Here is a 20,607-nt window from a genome sequence, read left to right on the forward strand (position 1 = left end):
CTAAATTTGGTATATGAATGTCTTTGTAAAAGAATCTAATGTTGCAAGTTCCCATTCTGTATCGTAAATTACTCTTGTCTCTCTGTCTTTTGATCCCTGGATGGATAGTTTATTTGCTTCTTTTGGGGCAGTTGAGGCCCAAGCACAAGAGGAACTGCAAGCACGCAAACAATGGCATGTTTCTTTCTCTTATTAGCTTGACTCTCCATATCTTTGACGCACCTCCCATTAATTTAACATTTTCTGTTCAGGACTTGTGACAGCGAATGGTTGTTTGTCTATATGTGCCCTGCAATTGGCTGGTGACCAGTTCAGGGTGTACCCTGCCTCTTGCCCAGATTCAGCTGGTATAGGCTCCAGCACGCCCGGGACCTTAGTGAGGATAAGCGGTGGAAAATTAATTGATGCTATGGACTTGAACTGATTTCAGTATTAATTGTAATGTGGGCGACATGACTCATGGTAAGAGTGGTCATCTCCCAACCCAAAGGTTGTGGGTTCGATCCTATGCCTTTGTAATCATGTTGACGTGTACTTGAGCGAGATACTGAACCCCCAGTCACCTCTAATGCTGCATCATCAGTAGGTGAATAAGGAGCTATTGTTTAAGCACGTTGAGTACCGTATTTTCACGACCATAGGGCGCACCGTATTAAAAGGCGCAGTCTCAGTTACGGGGTCTATTTCTGCATTTAACACATACATAAGGCGCACCGTATTATTGGGCGCAGGCATGCTAAAACATACGCTAGCTTAAAACATATGGTGCCGTGCATGCACGCTAAAACAATGTTTTTAAAAAGGCAGCGAGAGCAAAACTGAGTTCTGTTGTACTTTATTGAAGTATTTAAGAATGTACTCACATTATTTTATGATCAATCCTCATCCACAAATCCATCAATGTCCTCATCTTCTGTATCCGAAATGAACAGCTGGGCAAGTTCTCAATCAAACACACCAGGTTCGAGTCAGTCTTGTTGCCGTGCGAAAGCTAGAACAACAGTGCAAGCAGACAGGTTAACCCCAGCATCCACAATCCATTCACAAATTGTGGCGTAACTCGCCCGGCGCTGCCTCCTAGTCTTAGTAAAGCTGTGTTCGCCATCTGTCATCCGTTGCTCCCACGCCGCTCACTTCACTTTGAACGCCCTGTTTACACGGATGTCCAGAGGTTCGTCAAGCCTCCCGGAATGATGGCAAGCCCCGAGTTATTGCACTCAGTTGAATGGTGACTTGAGACGCTTCTCCCGGCTTTTCTTTGCTCATTAATCCATTGCTCGAGTTGGTCTTCCAACTCCGGCCACCTCGCCTTGTTTCCGCGTTTTATTGTTCTTTTTTTTCCGCGGAAACTCAGCTTTGTCTTCTTGACTTAGCGAAGGTCATTTTTCTGCTTCCTCCACTTGCGAACCATGGATTCGTTGATCTTGAATTCTCTCGCGGCTGCTCAATTCCCATATTCCTCTGCGTAACTGATACCTTGCTGTTTAAATTGTGCTTCGTAAGCGTGTCTCTTCGTAGGTGCCATTTTCGGGGGTCCTTAGGCAAACCGATGTTTTGCACAATGCACACCCCGGAAATGCTGTGAGCATCAGTCAAGCGGTTTAAAAAAAATAATAATAAAAAAATTAAAAACACCCCGGCGCTATATGCCTACTGGGGGTGTGGCTTTAGCATCCGACTTCACGCACCCTTCCCCTGTCCTCAGCCACGTCCGCTTTTCCTCTGTGTAAGCAGCGTGTCGGAAATGCTTAAAAAAAAAGAAACAAAATTCAAGCGGAGCGCTCATCACACAACAACATTTATAGATGTTGGAACTCTGTGCACACATAAGGCGTGCCACATTATAAGACCATTTTGGAGAAAATGTAAGACTTTTAAGTGCACCTTATGGTCGTGAAAATACGGTACCTTGAAAATTAGAAAAGCGCTATAGTGAAAGCCCATTTGCCATAATAAGTACACTTTGCTTCGAAGAACCTATTTACAAGCATTTTTTTGTTGACCATGTCTACCATTCTCTGACATTGTCATGATGGCAATACAGACCATTATTTCCATGCTCCACGCAGTTTCAATGTTCAAATCTATAACAAAGCACTGTCGTTGAATTTGAATCAGTAAATGCAAACTGTATGGAACAGTGATGCCGGTAGCGCGTTATAAAAGTAACACGTTACTCCAAAATTCTGCCATTTTACTTTCCCCTGGAGAGTAATCATACTACAGTTACTTTTTCAAACCAGACTGTTAAAAACACCGTCCAGTCATTCAATAGCATTTTACCGTTTACCGTCAGACTGCTGATTTCTCAATAGGCGGAAGAAAGCAATTGGGAGGTGATTGTTGATGCTACAATGCACAGTGACGGTGCAGTACCATAAAAGTGCAAAGAAATGCAGGATTTCCCTATTGCCACATTATTTTTGTTATTTTCCTTTGTAAAAAGTGTATTTGATTGTTGTTACTTTTTTATTTACACATTAAAAACACAGGTTTACTGGCGTGTTGAGTGCGGAATGCATTGTGGGTTAATTATTCATATCGAAGTGCGCGGTCATGGAGGTTAAGGACTGACTCACTGAAGGATTTATAATACTTAAATAATATTTACAATGAAAATTGAGAATTTTCAATTTCGTCTGTAGTCCGGACTGTGAGGTGGACTGTCCATCACGTAAGTAAGTGCTTCTCCCCCCTCAATCACCCACAGATTTGCTAGTTAAACAGTTGCGTAATCTTGTCCCCTCGTCTCGCTCTTGGCATCAAAATTACGATGGTGGGAGCAATGGTTTGTGTGTGTATGTGCACACACATACACGCACACAGTTGCCTTCATGGACCACAATCAGCATTTATCTATCAGTTAAGAGTCTTTAGAGAAGTGTACCGAGAATGGTGTGCTTCTTTACATTTAGGTAAAGGACATGTACAACTCTACTGTGTTGGCGTGTCAAGTCTGCACTAAGTTGCTAATTTAATGTGGCTTCAACTACACTAATGTTTAAGTTATTGTTTCATGTTGATGATGACCTGTAATTTGTGTGGTGTACATTATCAAGTAATGGGTACGGTTAAGTTAATGCTTTTTTTTGTACTGTGGATAAGTGATGTTCCTGCCACTTGGAAGCTGCTGAAAGTAACTAAAAAGTTACTTTTTTCTAACGTAGTTACTTTTGAAATCAAGTAATCAGTAAAGTAACGAAGTTACTTTTAAGCTCAAGTAATCAGTACAGTAGGTTACTTTTTCAAGGTAACTGTGGCAACATTGGCTAAGGAAACAGTGATGGCTTCTTTATACTCGCGCGGACGGTGACCGCGCTGACATCACTGTGGCTGTCCCACGCGTAGTTTGCCTTAATACGCGAGCACAACCCACATGCGCAGTTTTTAAAATGTGCTGCAGTTCACCTGCAAGTCGGGGGTGTCGCTACGACTGGTATTGGCTAGGACACCACAGGGTGGTTTTTCCTCTGCATTTTTTGGCCATTTCCGGTAGCCGTTTTTCCTTTCCGTAACAAGGAACAAAGCAACAACAATGGCGACCGTGGAACAGTGTCTGCTAGAACAAATGGACCTAGATGACCAGATGATACGTTTAATTATGCTGCAAAATCGATCGAGTAGGTGGTGGCTTAGATGGTATGTAGAACCAAGGGCCACACTGAGTTCGTCATCACAGCATGTGACTAAAACTGACCAATCATGAGAGATGATCTCCGCGGCGTTCGACGCGTAGCAACAATTTTTGACATATGCGCGTCAAGCTACGCAGACGGGCCGCGCGGGGCAATTCGTCGGTCACGTGATGCAATGCGGGCGTTGTCGGCCACCCGACCATGGGTGTATAAATAGGCCTTAACCCATACCACATCCACCACCTCGCTTTACAGTTTGTATGAGGTTCTTTTCCCGAAAAATGTCTTTGGACCACATCTTACATGTTCTGTTACTACCAAACCAGCGATTCAGCTTTACAGAGCATGACAATCTAAAAGGATAGGTCTTTATTTTGAATAACATTTGCTTGCCTTTCTGATAAAAGGCATGCACTTAAAAATCACTTGCAGAAGGTACGTGAACATTAGGTGATGACACTTTAGGATGTGGTTTTTGTAGGAGTTTGCCATGCATTCAAGGTGACATATAGAGCCAATGGCGCCTGCAGCTGCAGTTTTAATCAACAGTGCATTGTGTAAACACTAGATCATATATGCCAAACTCAGGCCCGGGGGCCAAATTTGGCCCAGGATGTAATTATATTTGGCCCACAAGACCATATCAAATGTGTATTAGAGCTGGCCCGCCAGTATATAGCACATGCACCACTAATATTCCAAATCCCAGAATGCTTTGCTCGTGTGTTGGCCCATCGGTCTCGACCGGCTAGCGCCCCTTCCCTTTCTGTTGCAGTCGTTAGCAACTATGCTACCAGTCTCGTCGAGCAAATTTACACTTCCCCTTCCCAAAAATGGCCAAACGAAAGATGTAAAACGGTTAACTTCCAAGACAAGTGGGAGGCAGATTGTCTGTTCAAAGTAAAAGACAGACCTGTTTGTCGTGTGCGGAACAATGTGGCTGTAACAGAGAATATAACATAATTGATTATTGATTGATTTTTTTTTTTTTTAAATTTATTCATTTTTTTAATGCTGCCCTTTATCAACTCCTATGCAGGGACTGTAAATAATTTGAAGTTTGGACTTTTATTGAAGGACATTCTTATTTTTTTTGGTTGTTTTGTTGTTGGCCTTTGAACAAATATTTACATAAAAAAGAGGTAGTTGGAGATAGATAAATAGAAGATGGAGAGACAGAAGAATTCATGTTATCTATTTAAATACAAAACAACAAACAAATACCACTTTTATCGCATATTTGATTTCTCGTGTTTATAACATTAAAGATTGTTTCTTCCATATTCAGTGTTTAAGCAAAATTTAAGTTTGTTGTCATATGATAAACTTTAACGCTACATTTCTGCAGAGAAGGGAAACATGCACTTCGCAGAGATTTTTCATTAAATATTGAGTTTGGCCCGTGACGTTGTCCCAATTTTTTATTTTGGCCCACCGTGAATTTGAGTTTGACACCCCTGCACTAGATAGTTCTTTTATGAACTAAAGGGTATCAAATCCTTAAAGTTCAACTTTAAGACTGCATTATATTTTTGTAAAATTCCATTTTAAGGCTGGATTATAGTTTTATTTTTGTTGTGTAATTGATTGAAAGTCTATAGTCAGTCTTTTTTTTCACACCAGTATTGCTTGTTTCAGTATGTATTTTTATATGACGGTCTACACATGAACAGATTTTAGTCTCCTTGGGATGTTAGTTACTTTTCACACTGATTTCTCTCATTCCTTATAAAAGAAAAATTGATTTGTGGAATAATTAAAAAGTCAAGGAAATCCTCTCTACTGACATTGTGACTTCAGCGCTTTCAGTGGTGGTGTGGAAATGGAAATATTGATTACTTCACAACAAATACTGGAGAGCAGCTGTCCCCAGCCTTTGTGGCGCCATGGACCGGTTTCACAGGAAGCAATATTAAGCTGCGGGAAGTACATCCTCTGGTGGGCCTTTTTGAGGATGGAGTTGATGTTGGTCTCCCACTTCAAGTACCGAGAGACTGTAATTCCCAGGAACTTGAAGGTCTCTACGGTTGACACAGGGCAGTTGGACAGCGTGAGGGGGAGCTGTGGCAAAGGATGAAGTGCATGATCATCTCTACAGTCTTAAGCGTGTTCAGCTCCAGGTTGTATCGGCCGCACCACAGCTCCAGCCGCTCCACTTCCTGTCGATAACCAGACTCTTCACCGTCTTTGATGAGGCCGATGACTGTGGTGTCGTCTACAAACTTTAGGAGTTTGACAGCCGGGTGCGTTGAGGTGCAGTCGTTTTTGTAGAGAGAGAAGAGCAGCGGAGCGAGGACACAGCCCCGGTGCAGCCTCACCTGCTGTGTCCTGCCTGTCAGGAAGCTGTAAATCCACTGGCAGATAGCAGGTGAGTCACTGAGCTGGAGAAGCTTGGAGGAGAAGAGTTCGGGGATGATTGTGTTGAACGCAGAGCTGAAGTGCACGAAGAGGATCCTCATGTAGGTCCCTTTGCCGTTGAGGTGTTCTAGGATGAAGTGCAGTACCATGTTGACTGCGTCATCCACAGACCTGTTTGCTCGGTAGGCAAACTCTAGGGGGTCCAGTATGGACCTGTGACGCTCTTGAGGTGGTCCAACACGAGGTGTTCAATTGACTTCATGACCACAGATGTCAGGGCGACAGGCCTGTCGTCATTCAGACACGAGATTGCAGGTTTCTTGGTGACTGGGATGATGGTGGAGCGTTTGAAAAAGGATGGTACTTAATACAGTTCCGGAGATCTATTGAAGATCACTGTGAAGATCACTGGTTTCTAGCGCAATTATACAGGGCTCTATGTCCACTTTGATAGGCATCGTCTTTAGCCTGGCGAAGTTGCTTAAGTTTGGCAGTGAACCACGGCTTGTTGTTGTTGAACGTGCAAAATGTCTTTGTTGGTACACACACCTTCACAGAAATTTATATAGGATGTGACACAGTCTGAATATTCATCTAGGCTGCCAGTTGAAGTTTCAAAGATACACTAATCTGTTCAGTTTGAACAGTCTTTATAGGTCCACTTCTTAACTGTTTTCACCACAGGCTTTGCACATTTAAGTTTTGCCTGTATGTTGGTATTAAGTGAATTCATCAACTATCAGACTAACCCAGGGCTGTGCGGGGGATAGCACGGTATGCTTCATTTAGCGTGGTATAGCAGTGGTCTAGAATGTTGTTTTCCCTGGTAGGACAGTGTGTTGCTGGTATTTAGGGAGTTTGTGGTTGAGTTTAGCTTTGTTAAAGTCTCCAAGAATAATTAGGGGTGAAGCTGGGTGCTTTTCGTTTACTTGTTCAGCGAGCGTCAGCAGTGCGGCAGTCGTTTTAGTTTGAGGAGGAATGTCGACACCCGTGAGTATGAATGAAGCGAACTTGCGTGGGGAGTAGAATGACTTACAGTTTAAAAACAGGGACTCCAAGTCCTGGCTGCAGTGTGTGTTGAGCTCCGTGACATCAGTAGACCATTTTTCGTTGATATAGAAGCATGTCCCGTCATCTTTTGTTTACCCCGATAAATCCGTGACGCGGTGTGCCTGGTCTATTTGGAAGCCCAGAAGCTTTATGGCACCATCGGGATGCGTTTTCAAAGCCATATCTCCGTGAAGCACAGGGCGGCGGAATGTCCGAAGTCTTTACTGGTGGTCTTTGTGAGAAGATGAAGCTTGTCCATTTTGTTGGGTAGGGAGGGTAGATTTGAGAGGTGAATCAACGAGAGCTTCTACTCCTGCTTGCTTCCCTCTGTGGCGTCGCCTTCGCCTCCAGGTCCTGTAGACCGCGTCCGCCCCACTCGTGAGTAACTCAGAGGAAAAAACTGAGCGGATTTGGGAAATATGGTGAAAGAAAGTCCAGGGTTGACTCCCTAATATTTAGCAAGTCTTCCCTTGTGCAAGTGAGTTGCATAATGCCTACAAAGACAAACAAAAAGCACAAATACATCGACAGTACTAGAGAGCACGTAACTGAGGCGACCACACGGTTAGGCGCCATCTTGAAGCGCCGTCTTTCCGAAGAAACTCTCCAATATTTTTGGGTCAGTCTCTGTGTGGTCAGCAAAAATTACCCAGGGACTGGTACCAGTCCACAGCCCGTTGGTTGGGGACTGCTGCTGAATAGCATTCTGTCCTCAGCAGAATTAGACATGCAGTGTACCCATTATAAATGAAACCATTTTGGGTGATGAAGGCATGTTTAGGCATGAACAACCAGAATTTGGGAGTATGATGAAGCTTTTCCTTTGGAATAGTAATGCTTTGCACTGAAATTGATATGTGGTTCAATCATTCATGAAACAAATTATATTTTGTGTATTTTCTCCTGAAAGCATTCTTCTCTTCACTTCCTCAGGTCTACTTCATACCTCCCCAGACTCACTGGCTGAGTCCTGGTTTCGTGCAAAACTTAGCCGTCAGCGGAGCTACAACTCGGCATACTCCTATGAAGAATCAGACCTGGACCTGAACCACTCTCTTGGTATTCATGCTCTCATTGACAATATGATGAGCTTCATCAATGGAGATGTCGGCCTGACTCCAGCATTTAAAGAACCAGAAGAAAGCATGTCAACCAGTCCACAGGCCACTATCCTGGCCATGGAGCAGCAACAAAGCAGGGCAGAGGTGAGGGATTGACTTATTTATGCAGTGCTGTAACATTCCATATTACACAACATACAGTATATTGCAATGCTTTTGGACAAAAAAAATAAATAATTGGATATTGCAAAAAATAAATAGTGTTCCACATTTTGAATTGTGTCATACTATTTTCTTTATGCACAACTTGGAATTTTCAGTTTCGGACATAATTAATATCATCCTATTGCTGTGTAAATATATTCATTGTGCAAAATGGAGAAACAATAAGCCCCCCTTCTCCGCATTTATCAATGACAAGATATTTTTCTCATCCCTTAAAAAAATTGGAAAAAGCAATGCTCAGAAAATAAGTGAAGACAAGGCTCTGTTCTTATTTTAATTTTCCTTCCTTGTGCTCCATTTTATGTCAATTTAAATGCCCAATTTATAGGGCTGGGCATTGTTAACACATTCACTGCCATTGACTGCTGTAGAAGTCAAATATCCATGTTAACTGGGAAAGCTCGCAGTTAATGAGTTAAGAACCTCATGATTTGATTCTATTTTCATTCTTTAGGTTGCGATTCGATTCAATATCGATTCCTTAGGGATGCAATTTGATTTGATATTGAGTTAAATGTTCCGATATTGAGTCAGTAAGGGTAAAAATACACATAATTAAGAGTACATTTTGACAGTTTTTAAATATTTATTTTTGATGCCATGTAAAAATGTCACATTTTTTAAGCAATAAAACATCTAAAAATTACAATTGTCACGTAACTTTTTTGTATATATAAGTACAAAAGTAAAAAATATGGCAATTGTGAAAAGGTAAAGTGCATGTAAACTCCAATTGTTTATTTCGTTTTAGAAATTTTTATAAAAAAAAAAATGCACAATAACTTATTTGTTCATATGGAGTACAAACGTTAATACATGATGACAGCTCTGTATTGAAAAAGTAAAATGCATGTATACGTGAACAACATCACTTATTAGGGTTACTATTATTTTTTTTCAGGGTATTTAAGTAATACCTAAAGAACTAGCATGTTTGCGGCATTGTGAGACAAGCTAGTAACGGAACTTCGTCTAATTTATTTATTGCATCTGTCAACAAATTGGCTATATTGCGCCCTCCCTGTGTGATCCTGTGTAGGGGGCTCTAGTCTGCAGAACATTTGACATGAATCCCCACACGTTAGAAATGAAAAGCTGATAGTGATATACGTATGGGTCAGTCGCTCTTTGTCAATTTAAATGACTCCAAAACCGCTCTTAACTCTGTCCAGTGGCATCGTTACGCCTATTTTAGGGTGGCTTCAGTCCCCCTAAAAGGTTCTTAAGCCCCCCTAAATGACATGGTTGTTTATTTTTTTATTTATTTTTTACAATTATGTTAACCCAAACGAATTATTGAATAAGCGGTGATAAACCACTAATAATTCTTTTTTGGATTGGTTCCCCCCAAAAAAGAAATGAGGATGACAAACCGCAAGTATGCAGGGTTCCACTCGAATTGACGAGCTACTTAGTAGTAGCATGGGACTTTCTGCTATTAGCTGGGAACGGGAGCAAACAAATGTAAATATCACACAAATATAACCCAATTAATTTGAATTTTTTATTTTTTATTTATTTTTTTGTCCTTATCGACAGTGGGTACGGAAATATTCAGACCCCCTTAAATTTTTAATTCTGTTATGTTGCTGCCATTTCCTAAAATCATTTGTTGTTTTTCCCTCATTAATGTACACACAGCACCCCATGTTGACAGAAAAAAAACGGAATTGTTGACATTTTTGCATATCAAAAAAGAAAAATTTAAATATCACACAGTATTCAGACCCTTTGCTGTGACACTCATATTTAACTCTGGTGCTATCCATTTCTTCTGATCATCCTTGAGATGGTTCTACACCTTCATTGGAGTTCAGCTTTGTTTGATTATCCTGATTGGACTTGATGAGGAAAGCCACACACCTGTCTATATAACACCTTGTAGCTCACAGTGCATGTCAGAGCAAATGAGAATCATGAGGTCAAAGGAAGTGCCCGAAGAGCTCAGAGACAGAACTGTGGCAAGCCACGGATCTGCCAGAAGGTTACAAAAATATTTCTGCTGCACTTAAGGTTCCTAAGAGCACAGTGGTCTCCATAATCCTTAAATGGATGGGACGACCAGAACCCTTCCTAGAGGTGGCCGTCCAGCCAAACTGAGCAATCGGGTGAGAAGAGCCTTGGTGAGAGAGGTAAAGAAGAATCTGAAGATCACTGTGGCTGAGCTCCAGAGATGCAGTCGTGAGATGGGAGAAAGTTCTAGAAAGTCAACCATCACTGCAGCCCTCCACCAGTCGGCGTTTTATGGCAAAGTGGCCCGACGGAAGCCTCTCCTCAGCAAGACACATGAAAACCCGCATGGAGTTTGCTAAAAAAAAAAAAAAAAAAAAACACCTGAAGGACTCCAAGATGGTGAGAAATAAGATTCTCTGGTCTGATGAGACCAAGATAGAACAGTTTGGCCTTAATTCTAAGCGGTATGTGTGGAGAAAACCAGGCACTCCTCATCACCTGTCCAATACAGTCTCAATAGTGAAGCATGTTGCTGGCAGCATCATGCTGTGGGGGTGTTTTTCAGCTGCAGGGACAAGACGACTGATTGCAATCGAAGGAAAGATGAATGCAGCCAAGTTACTGGGATATCCTGGACGAAAATCTTCTCCAGAGTGCTCAGGACCTCAGACTGGGCCAAAGGTTCACCTTCCAACAAGACACTGACTCTACGCACACAGCTAAAATAACGAAGAAGTGGCTTCAGAACAACTCCGTGACGGTTCTTGGATAGCCCACCCAGAGCCCTGACTTAAACCCAATTGAACATCTCTGGAGAAACCTAAAAATGGCTGTCCTCCAACGTTCACCATCCAACCTGACAGAACTGGAGAGGATCTGCAAGGAGGAATGGCAGAGGATCCCCTAATCCAGGTGTGGAAAAACTGCATCATTCCCAAAAAGACTCATAGCTGTATTAGCTCAAAAGGGTGCTTCTACTTAATCCTGAGCAATGGGTCTGAATACTTGTGGCTGTATGATATTTCAGTTTTTCTTTTTGAATAAATCTGAAAGAATTTCAAGAATGTTTTTTTTTCTGTCAACATGGGGTGCTGTGTGTACATTAAAGAGGGAAAAAAAAGAACTTAAATTATTTTAGCAAATGGCTGCAATATAACAAACCGTGAACAATTTAATGGGGTCTGAATACTTTCCGTACCCACTGTATTTTTCTCCACTGTTCTGTATTTTCTTTGTATCGTGTCATTTTGTTGCAGCTTTTTAAGATCTTTTGTCCGACTTGATTTTGTCGGGACGGATTCTGTTTATTTCTTGATCAGTGAAAATTAACCAAAAATTTGTGATTAGCCACAATTAATTCATGATTTAACAATGGGGGTAATTTTAACTTTTTCACACAGGACCAGGTGACTTTGAATACTTTTTTCCCCCTTAATCGATGATATCACCATTTAAAAACAGCATTTTAATTTCACAGGTTATATTTGTCTAATATTTACGTTTGATGATCTTAAACATTAAAGTGGGGAAACTATGCAAAAATCTAAGAATTTGAGAAGGGGACCAGTACTTTTTCACCGCACTGTAATTGTTTCCACCAGCAGTAATGAAGAACCCAGATCTATTGTTTGGCTGTTTACAGAAAGATGGAGGTTATAGAGTCAACTTTATGCATGAATTCACAGAATGAAAGAAAAGCTGACCTCCTTCATGTGTACCCGTCATCAGTGGATAAAAAAAGCATCATAATCACTCCTCCACGCAAATTGAACTGTAGGAATTAGGACGGTTAAGAACAGAGAGGTCCCAAGGGAGTGAGATGTACTGGAAATGTGAGTCTACAGGATTTCACAGAATAAAGCCATTTGTGATGCAGTCCAGAAATCATATGGAGCTCAATATGGATATGAAATATGAAACATTTCAGTCAAGTGGCATCATATAAGCCTTCTTTAACTTGAAATTTTATTTAGGAGAGAGTTGATTAGAAAGTGGACAGCCAAGAGATATATACAAGCCAAATTAACCTGTCCCAGATATTTTCAAGACGACATTACTTTATTTGATTTAATTGAGTAATATTTTTCTCCAACCATTTTAGTCACATCTTTTCCTTTCAGCTTGTCCCGTGAAGGGTCGCCACAGCGTGTCATCCTTTACCATGTACTGTAAGCCGATCTCCTGCATCCTCCTCTGTAACACCAACTGCCCTGATGTCTTCCCTCACTACATCAATCAACCTTCTTTTTGGTCTTGGGTTAGGCATCGCCATCCTCATCACCCTTCTGCCAATATACTCACTCTCTCTCCTCTGGACGTTTCCAAACCATCGAAGTCTGCTCTCTCTAACTTTATCTCCAAAACATCGAACCTTGGCCGTCCCTCTGATGAGCTTATTTCTTATTTTATCCAACCTGGTCTCTCCTAGAGAGAACCTCAACATCATTTCTGCCACCTCCAGCTCTGTTACCTGTTGTCTCTTCAGTGCCACTGTCTCCACCCGTTCCAATCTACTTCGACTCGTTTCTTCACTTCCTTACCACACTCACCATTGCTCTGGACTGTTGGCCCCAAGTATTTAAAGTCCTTGCTATCTCTTCTCCCTGTATCCTCACTCTTCCCCCTCCACCCCTCTCATTTATGCACATATATTCTGTCTCACTTCGGCTAATCTTCATTCCTCTCTTTTCCAGTGCATGGCTCCACCTTTCTAACTGTTCCTCCACCTGCTCCCTGCTTTCAGTGCAGATCACAATGTCATCTGCGAACATCATGGTCCACAGGAACTCCAGTTTAACCTCATCTGTCAGCCTATCCATCACCACTGTAGGGCTGATCCCTGATGCAGTCCCACCTCCACCTTAAACTCCTGTCACAACTACAGCACACCTCACCACTGTTTTGCTGCCCTCATACATGTCCTGTACTATTCTAACATGCTTCTCTGCCACTCCAGACTTCCGCATGCAGTAGCACAGTTCCTCTCTGGGTGCTCTGTCATAGGCTTTCTCAAGATCTACAAAGACACAATGCAGCTCCTTCTGACCTTCTCTGTACTTTTCCATCAACATCCTTAATGCTTCTGTGGTACTCTTTCTAAGAATGAAACCATACTGATGCTTTCAAATACTCACTCCTGTCCTGAGTATAGCCTCCACTTCTCTTTCCCATTACCTCATTCTGTGGCTCATCCACTTTATTCCGATATAGTTCTTACAGTTCTGCACATCGCCCTTGTTCTGATAAATGGGCACAGCACACTTCCTCCATTCTTCAGGCATCTTCTCACCCTCTAGAATTCTGTTGCGCAAGCTGGTCAAAAACTCCATAGCCACCTCTCCGAGATGCTTCCATACCTCCACAGCAATGTCATCAGGACCAACTGGCTTTCCATTTTTCATCCTCTTTAGTGCCTTTCTAACTCCCCCCTAACTAATCATTGCTACTTCCCGGTCCACCACACTTGCATCTTCTGCTCTTCTTTCTCTCTGATTTTCCTCATTCATCAACTCCTCAAAGTATTCTTTCCACCTATCCAGCACACTACTGGCACCAGTCAACACATTTCCATCTTTATCCTTAATCACCCTAATCTGCTGCACATCCCTCCCATCTCTATCCCTCTGTCTGGCCAACCTCTATAGATCTTTTTCTCCTTCTTTAGTATCCAACCTGGCATACATGTCATCATGTTCCACTTGTTTGGCTTTTGCCACCTCTACCTTCGTCCGGGATCGCGCCTCCATGTATTCCTTTCTCCTCTCCTCAGTTTTTTCAGTTTCCCCACTTCTTCTTAGCTATCCTCTTTCCTTGTATGATTTCCTGTACTTTGAGGTTCCACCACCAAGTTTCCTTCTCCATTTTCCGACCATAAGATACAGTACACCAAGTACTCTCCTGCCTGTCTCACTGATCACCTCGGCTGTGGTGGTCCAGTCTTCTGGAAGCTCCTCCTGTCCACCGGGAACCTGTCTCACCTCTTCCCGAAAAGCCGCACAACACTCTTCCTTTCTCAGCTTCCACCACATGGTTTGATGCTCTGCCTTTGCCTTCTTAATCTTCCTCCCCACCACCAGAGTCATTTCACAAACCACCATCCTATGCTGTCAAGCCACACTCTCCCCTACCACTGCCTTACAGTCAGTGACCGCCTTCAGATTCGTCTGCGCAAGATGTAATCCACCTGCGTGCTTCTACCTCCGCTCTTGGAGGTCACCCTATGTTCCTGCCTCTTCTGGAAGAAAGTGTTCACTCCAGCCATTTCCATCCTTTTTGCAAAGTCTCCCACCATCTGTCCCTCGAGGTTCCTTTCCTGGATGCCGAACCTACCCATCACCTCTTCATCACCCCTGTTTCCTTCACCAACATGTGCATTAAAATCGGCACCAATCAAGACTCTGTCTCTGTCTGGGATGCTCAGAACTACTTCATCCAGCTCCTTCCAGAATTTCTACCTGTGGGGGATAGCCACTAATCACATTATACAAAACACCCTTAATTTCAAGTTTCAGCCGTATCACTCGATCTGATACTCTTTTCACCTCCAAGACATTCTTAGCTAACTCTTCCTTTAAAATAACCCCTACTCCATTTCTCTTCCCATCTACACCATAGTAAGATAATTTTTACCCTGTCCCTAAACTTCTAGCCTTACTGCCTTTCCACCTGCTCTCCTGGACACACAATATATCAACCTTTTTCCTAATCATGTCAACCAACTCCCGAGCTTTTTCTTTCATAGAACCAACATTCAAAGTCTCCACATTCAGTTCTTGGCTCTTTGCTTTCTTCATTTCGTTCTGCCAAAGAACCCGCTTTCCACCTCTCCTTCGTCTTTGACCCACAGTAGCTGCATCTCCACCGGCGCCCTGTAGGTTAACGGCGCCGGTAGCGGACGTTGTTAACCCGGGCCACGACCGATCCGGTAGGGAATTCTTTGGATGAACGCTCATATTTGTTGGGCAAAGTTTTAAGCCGGATGTCCTTCCTGACGCAACCCTCTGCATTTATCCGGGCTTGGGACTGGCCTACAGTTTGCACTGGCTCGTGCCCCCCATAGGGCTACATTAGCCATTTTAGTCACAGATGTGCCAAAATATATCTGCAACTTCAAAAGTATCTTGGACAAACAGTTATTGTGTTGTGAGCCAAAATCATGTCATTAACCTCGATATTGATGTAATTGTTTCAATTGCTCAATATTTTGTTTGAGCATCGTCATCGCGATGTATCTGTGCGCAATAGTAACATCACAGGGTCTGGTGCGATGTTGGTGTGGTGTCATATACAGTGAATCAACTGTAACATTACAACCCCAATTCCAATAAAGTTGGGACGTTATGTTAAACATAAATAAAAACAGAATACAATGATTTGCAAATCATGTTCAACCTATATTTAATTGCATAGACTACAAAGACAAGATATCTAATGTTTAAATTGATAAACTTGATTGTTTTTAGCAAATAATCATTAACTTAGAATTTTATGGCTGCAACACGTTCCAGCTGAGAATTTTATGGCTGCAACACGTTCCAAAAAAGCTGGGACAGGGTCATGTTTACCACTGTGTTACATCACCTTTTCTTTTAACAACATTCAATAAACGTTTGGGAACTGAGGACACTAATTGTTGAAGCTTTGTAGGTGGAATTATTTCCCATTCTTGCTTGATGTACAGCTTCAACTGTTCAACAGTCCGGGGTCTACGTTGTCGTATTTTAGGCTTCATAATGCGCCACACATTTTCAATGGAGACAGGTCTGGACTGCAGGCAGGCCAGTCTAGTACCCCCAGTCTTTTACTACAAAGCCACGCTGTTGAATGTGGTTTGTCATTGTCTTGTTGAAAAAGACGTTGCTTGGATGGCAGAATATGTTTCTGCAAAACCTGTATGTACCTTTCAGCATTAATGGTGCCTTCACAGATGTGTAAGTTACCAATGCCATTGGCACTAACACAGGCCCATACCATCACAGATGGCTTTTGAACTTTGCGTCCATAACAGTCCGGATGGTTCTTTTCCTCTTTGGCCCGGAGGACATGACGTCCACAATTTCCAAAAACAATTTGAAATGTGGACTCGTCGGACCACAGAACACTTTTCCACTTTGCATCAGTCCATCTTAGATGAGCTCTGGCCCAGAGAATCTGGAGGCGTGTTGTTGATAAATGGCTTTTGCTTTGCATAGTAGAGTTTTAAGTTGCACTTACGGATGTAGCGCCGAACGGTATTTACTGACATTGGTTTTCTGAAGTGTTCCTGAGCCCATGTGGTGATATCCTTTCCACATTGATGTCGGTTTTTGATGGAGTGCCCCCTGAGGGATCGAGGTCACGGGCATTCAATGTTGGTTTACGTCCTTGCCGTTTACATGCAGTGATTTCTCCAGATTCTCTGAACCTTTTGATGATATTATGGACCGTACATGATGAAATCCCTAAATTCCTTGCAATTGTACGTTGAGGAACATTGTCCTTAAACTGTTCGCCTATTCTCTCATGCACTTGTTTACAAAGAGGTAAACCTCGCCCCATCTTTGCTTGTGAATGACTGAGCAATTCAGGGAAGCTCCTTTTATACCCACCCACCTGTTCCCAACTAGCCTGTTCACCTGTGGGATTTTCCAAACAGGTGTTTGATGAGAATTCCTCAACTTTCTCAGTCTTTTTTTCCACCTGTCCCAGCTTTTTTTGAACGTGTTGCAGCCATAAAATTCTAGGTTGATTATTTGCTATAAAGAATAAAGTTTGTCAGTTTGAACATTAAATATCTTGTCTTTGTAGTGTATTCAATTAAATATAGGTTGAACATGATTTGCCAATCATTGTATTCTGTTTTTATTTATTTTTAACACAACGTCCCAACTTCATTGGAATTGGGGTTGTAAAAGTGACCAGCAGAGGGACCTTTTTGGACATGCTCAAAGATTGTACACTGGCTGCGTTTCGTATTTCGCTCTTCAGAATGAAACTCGGCAGGCATGCACGCAGCAGCTTTGTGAGAGCGTGCGTTCAGGGACACTGCATAAATGGGAGTTGTTTTGATTGTAAAAAAAATTATTACTAGGAGAATTATTATTTGTATCAGAATGCTTTATTTAAAACACTACAATCACAGTGATATGGAATTTTTGTTTTGTGATATAAGAATAGATAAATTATTTTGTTAATGTAGTCAGCCAGAGCTGCGAGGAATGCAAAGTTATCAATGTCCTTTCACCATCGTTCCATTCATACTGTGTTGCGTGTTTTTTGTTTGCACATTAAGGACAAAAGTCCTATTTTTATTTAAATTTTTATTTAAAAAAAAAAACACACCAAGAAACAAGTTTCCTCATGTTTTTGAGATTGTAGGGTGCAAGCTGCAGCTGGCTACTAGTGTGGACTGAAAGGGTGGCAACAATGGGGAAATCAAATGCCAGTATTTTGAGGGTAATAGCCCGTCAGCAACATACAGTGCTGTGAAAAAGTATTGGCCCCCTTCTCAAATTCTTATAGTTTTGCATAGTTTCCCCACTTTAAGATCATCAAGCAAATGTAAATACAGTGGGGCAAAAAAAAGTATTTAGTCAATTGTGCAAGTTCTCCCACTTAAAAAGATGAAAGAGGCCTGTAATTTTCATCATAGGTATACCTCACCTATGAGAGACAAAGTGAGGGGAAAAAAATCTAGAAAATCACATTTTCTGATTTTGAAAGAATTTCTGAGCAAATTATGGCGGAAAATAAATTGGTCAATAACAAAAGTTTATCTCAATACTTTATATACCCTTTGTTGGCAATTACAGAGGTCAAATGTTTTCTGTAAGTCTTCAGAACGTTTTCACACACTGTTGCTGGTATTTTGGCCAATTCCTCCATGCAGATCTCCTCTAGAGCAGTGATGTTTTGGGGTTGTCGCTGGGAAGCAGACTTTCAACTCCCTCCAAAGATTTTCTATGGGTTGAGATCTGGAGACTGGCTAGGCCACTCCAGGACCTTGAAATGCTTCTTACGAAGCCACTCCTCTGTTTCCCGGGTGGTGTGTTTAGGATCATTGTCATGCTGAAATATCCAGCCACGTTTCATCTTCAATGCCCTTGCTTTTCTGATGGAAGGTGGTTTTCACTCAAAATCTCACGATACATGGCCCCATTCATTCTTTCCTTTACACCGATCAGTTGTCCTGTTCCCTTTGCAGAAAAACAGCCCCAAAGCGTGATATTTCAACCTCCATGCTTCACAGTAGGTATGGTGTTCTTTGGATGAGTTTTTACCAAAAAGTTCTATTTTGTTTTCATCTGACAATATGACATTCTCCCAATCCTCTTCTGGATCATCCAAATGCTCTCTGGCAAACTTCAGACGGGCCTGGACATGTTGATTTCTTCACACCAAGCTGCTTAGCTATTGCAGATTGTCTTGCCAGCCTGGTGCAGGTCTACAATTTTGTTTCTGGTGTCTTTTGACAACTCTTTGGTCTTGGCCAGAGTGGAATTTGGAGTGTGACTGTTTGAGGTTGTGGGCAGGTGTCTTTTATGCTGATGAGTTCAAACATGTGCCATTAATACAGGTTAGTGGAGGACAGAGGAGCCTCTTAAAGAAGTTACACATCTGTGAGAGCCAGAAATCTTGCTTGTTTGTATGTGACCAAATACTTACTTTCCACCATAATTTGCTAATAAATTCTTTAAAAATCAGACAATGTAATTTTCTGGAATTTTTTCCCCCCTCATTTTGTCTCATAGGTGAGGTATACCTATGATGAAAATGACAGGCCTCTCGCATCTTTTTATGGCACTGTAACCCAAGTGCATAATAAATTCTTTAAACATCAGACAATGTAATTCTATGGAATTTTTTCCCCCCTTATTTTGTCTCATAGGTGAGGTATACCTATGATTAAAATGACAGGCCTCTCGCATCTTTTTAAGCGTTAGAACTTGCACAATTAGTGGCTGACTAAATAAATTTTTGCCACACTGCAAAATATAACCCACATGAACTTGAAATGCTGTGTTTAAATGGTGATTTATTAAGGAAACAAAAAAGTTACCTGGCCCTGTGTGAGAAAGTAATGACCCCTCAACCTAATAAATGCTAGGGCCATCCTCAGCAGCAACAATTGAAATCAAGCATTTTCTATAACTGTCAATGGGTCTTTCATATCTCTTTGGAGTTATTTTGGCCTACTCTTCCTTGCAGAATTGTGTTAATTAAGCGAAAATGAAGGGTTTTCAAGCAAGAACAACCTTTTTAAGGTCACACCACTTCATTTAAATCAGATTCAAGTCTGGACTTTGACTAGGCCACTCCAAAACCTTCATTTAGTTTTTTTTAAACCATTCAAAGGTTGGCTTGCTGGTGTGTTTTAGATTATCATGCTGCAGAACCCAAGTCAGCCTGAGGTCACAAACTGATGGCTGAAGATTCTCTGTCAGGCTTTTCTGTTAAAAAGCAGAATTCATGATTCCATGAATCACAGCCAGTGTCCAGGTCCTGAAGGAGCAAAAGAAGCCGAAGACTATCACACTACCACCACCATGTTTGATTGTTGGAATGATGTTCTTTTTCTGAAATGCTGTGCTACATTTACGCCCGTTGCAATGAGACACACACCTTCCAAAAAGCTCAACTTTCATCTCGTTAGTCCATATATTATTCTCCAAAAAGTCTTGGGAATCATTCAGATGTTCTTTGCAAAAGTAAGATGAGCCTTTTTTCTTTTTGGTCAGCAATGGTTTTCACCTTGGAACTCTGCCATGGATGCCATTTTTGCCCAGTCTCTTCCTTATTGTTGTCATGAACGCTGACCTTAACGAGGCAAGGGAGGCCTGCAGTTCTTTAGAAGTTTTCCTGAGTTCCTTTGTGGTTTCTGGATGAGTCATTGCTGTTCTCTTGGGGTAATCTTTGTAGGCCGACCACTCCTGGGAAGGTTCACCACTGTTCCATGTTTTCTCCATGTGAGGATCATGGCTCTTCCTATGGTTCGCTGGAATCCTAAAGCTTTAGAAATGGCTTGTCTCACCCTTTCCAGACTGATAAATGTCACTTACTTTATTTTTCGACTGTTCTGGAATTTTTTTGGGATCGTGTCATTTTGTTGCAGCTTTTTTTTTTTTTTTTTTTTTTTTTTTTCTTTGTCAGACTTGACTTTCTCGGGACAGATTCTGTTTAAGTGATTTCTTGATTGAACAGGTCTGGAGGTCATCAGGGTTGGGTGTGATCAGTGAATATTAACCAAAAATTGTGATTAGCCACAATTAATTCATGATTTTATAAGGCAGGTAATTACTTTTTTTTTTACACAGAGCCAGGCAACTGAAGTTTTTTACCTTAATAAA

General features: G+C 41.7%; 1 protein-coding gene across 15 annotated transcripts in view; it reads left to right on the plus strand.

The window, feature by feature from the left end:
• Positions 1–20,607, plus strand: part of herc1 (HECT and RLD domain containing E3 ubiquitin protein ligase family member 1) — a 198,312-nt gene that overhangs the window by 78,720 nt on the left and 98,985 nt on the right. For all 15 annotated transcript variants that reach the window (XM_061766250.1, XM_061766248.1, XM_061766249.1 and 12 more), the window contains exon 26: positions 7,977–8,248. In XM_061766250.1, the coding sequence (XP_061622234.1) occupies positions 7,977–8,248 (272 nt within the window). The remainder of the gene's footprint in view (positions 1–7,976; positions 8,249–20,607) is intronic.

Source organism: Phyllopteryx taeniolatus, chromosome 2 (genome assembly GCF_024500385.1).
Source record: "Phyllopteryx taeniolatus isolate TA_2022b chromosome 2, UOR_Ptae_1.2, whole genome shotgun sequence".
NCBI lineage: Eukaryota > Metazoa > Chordata > Actinopteri > Syngnathiformes > Syngnathidae > Phyllopteryx > Phyllopteryx taeniolatus.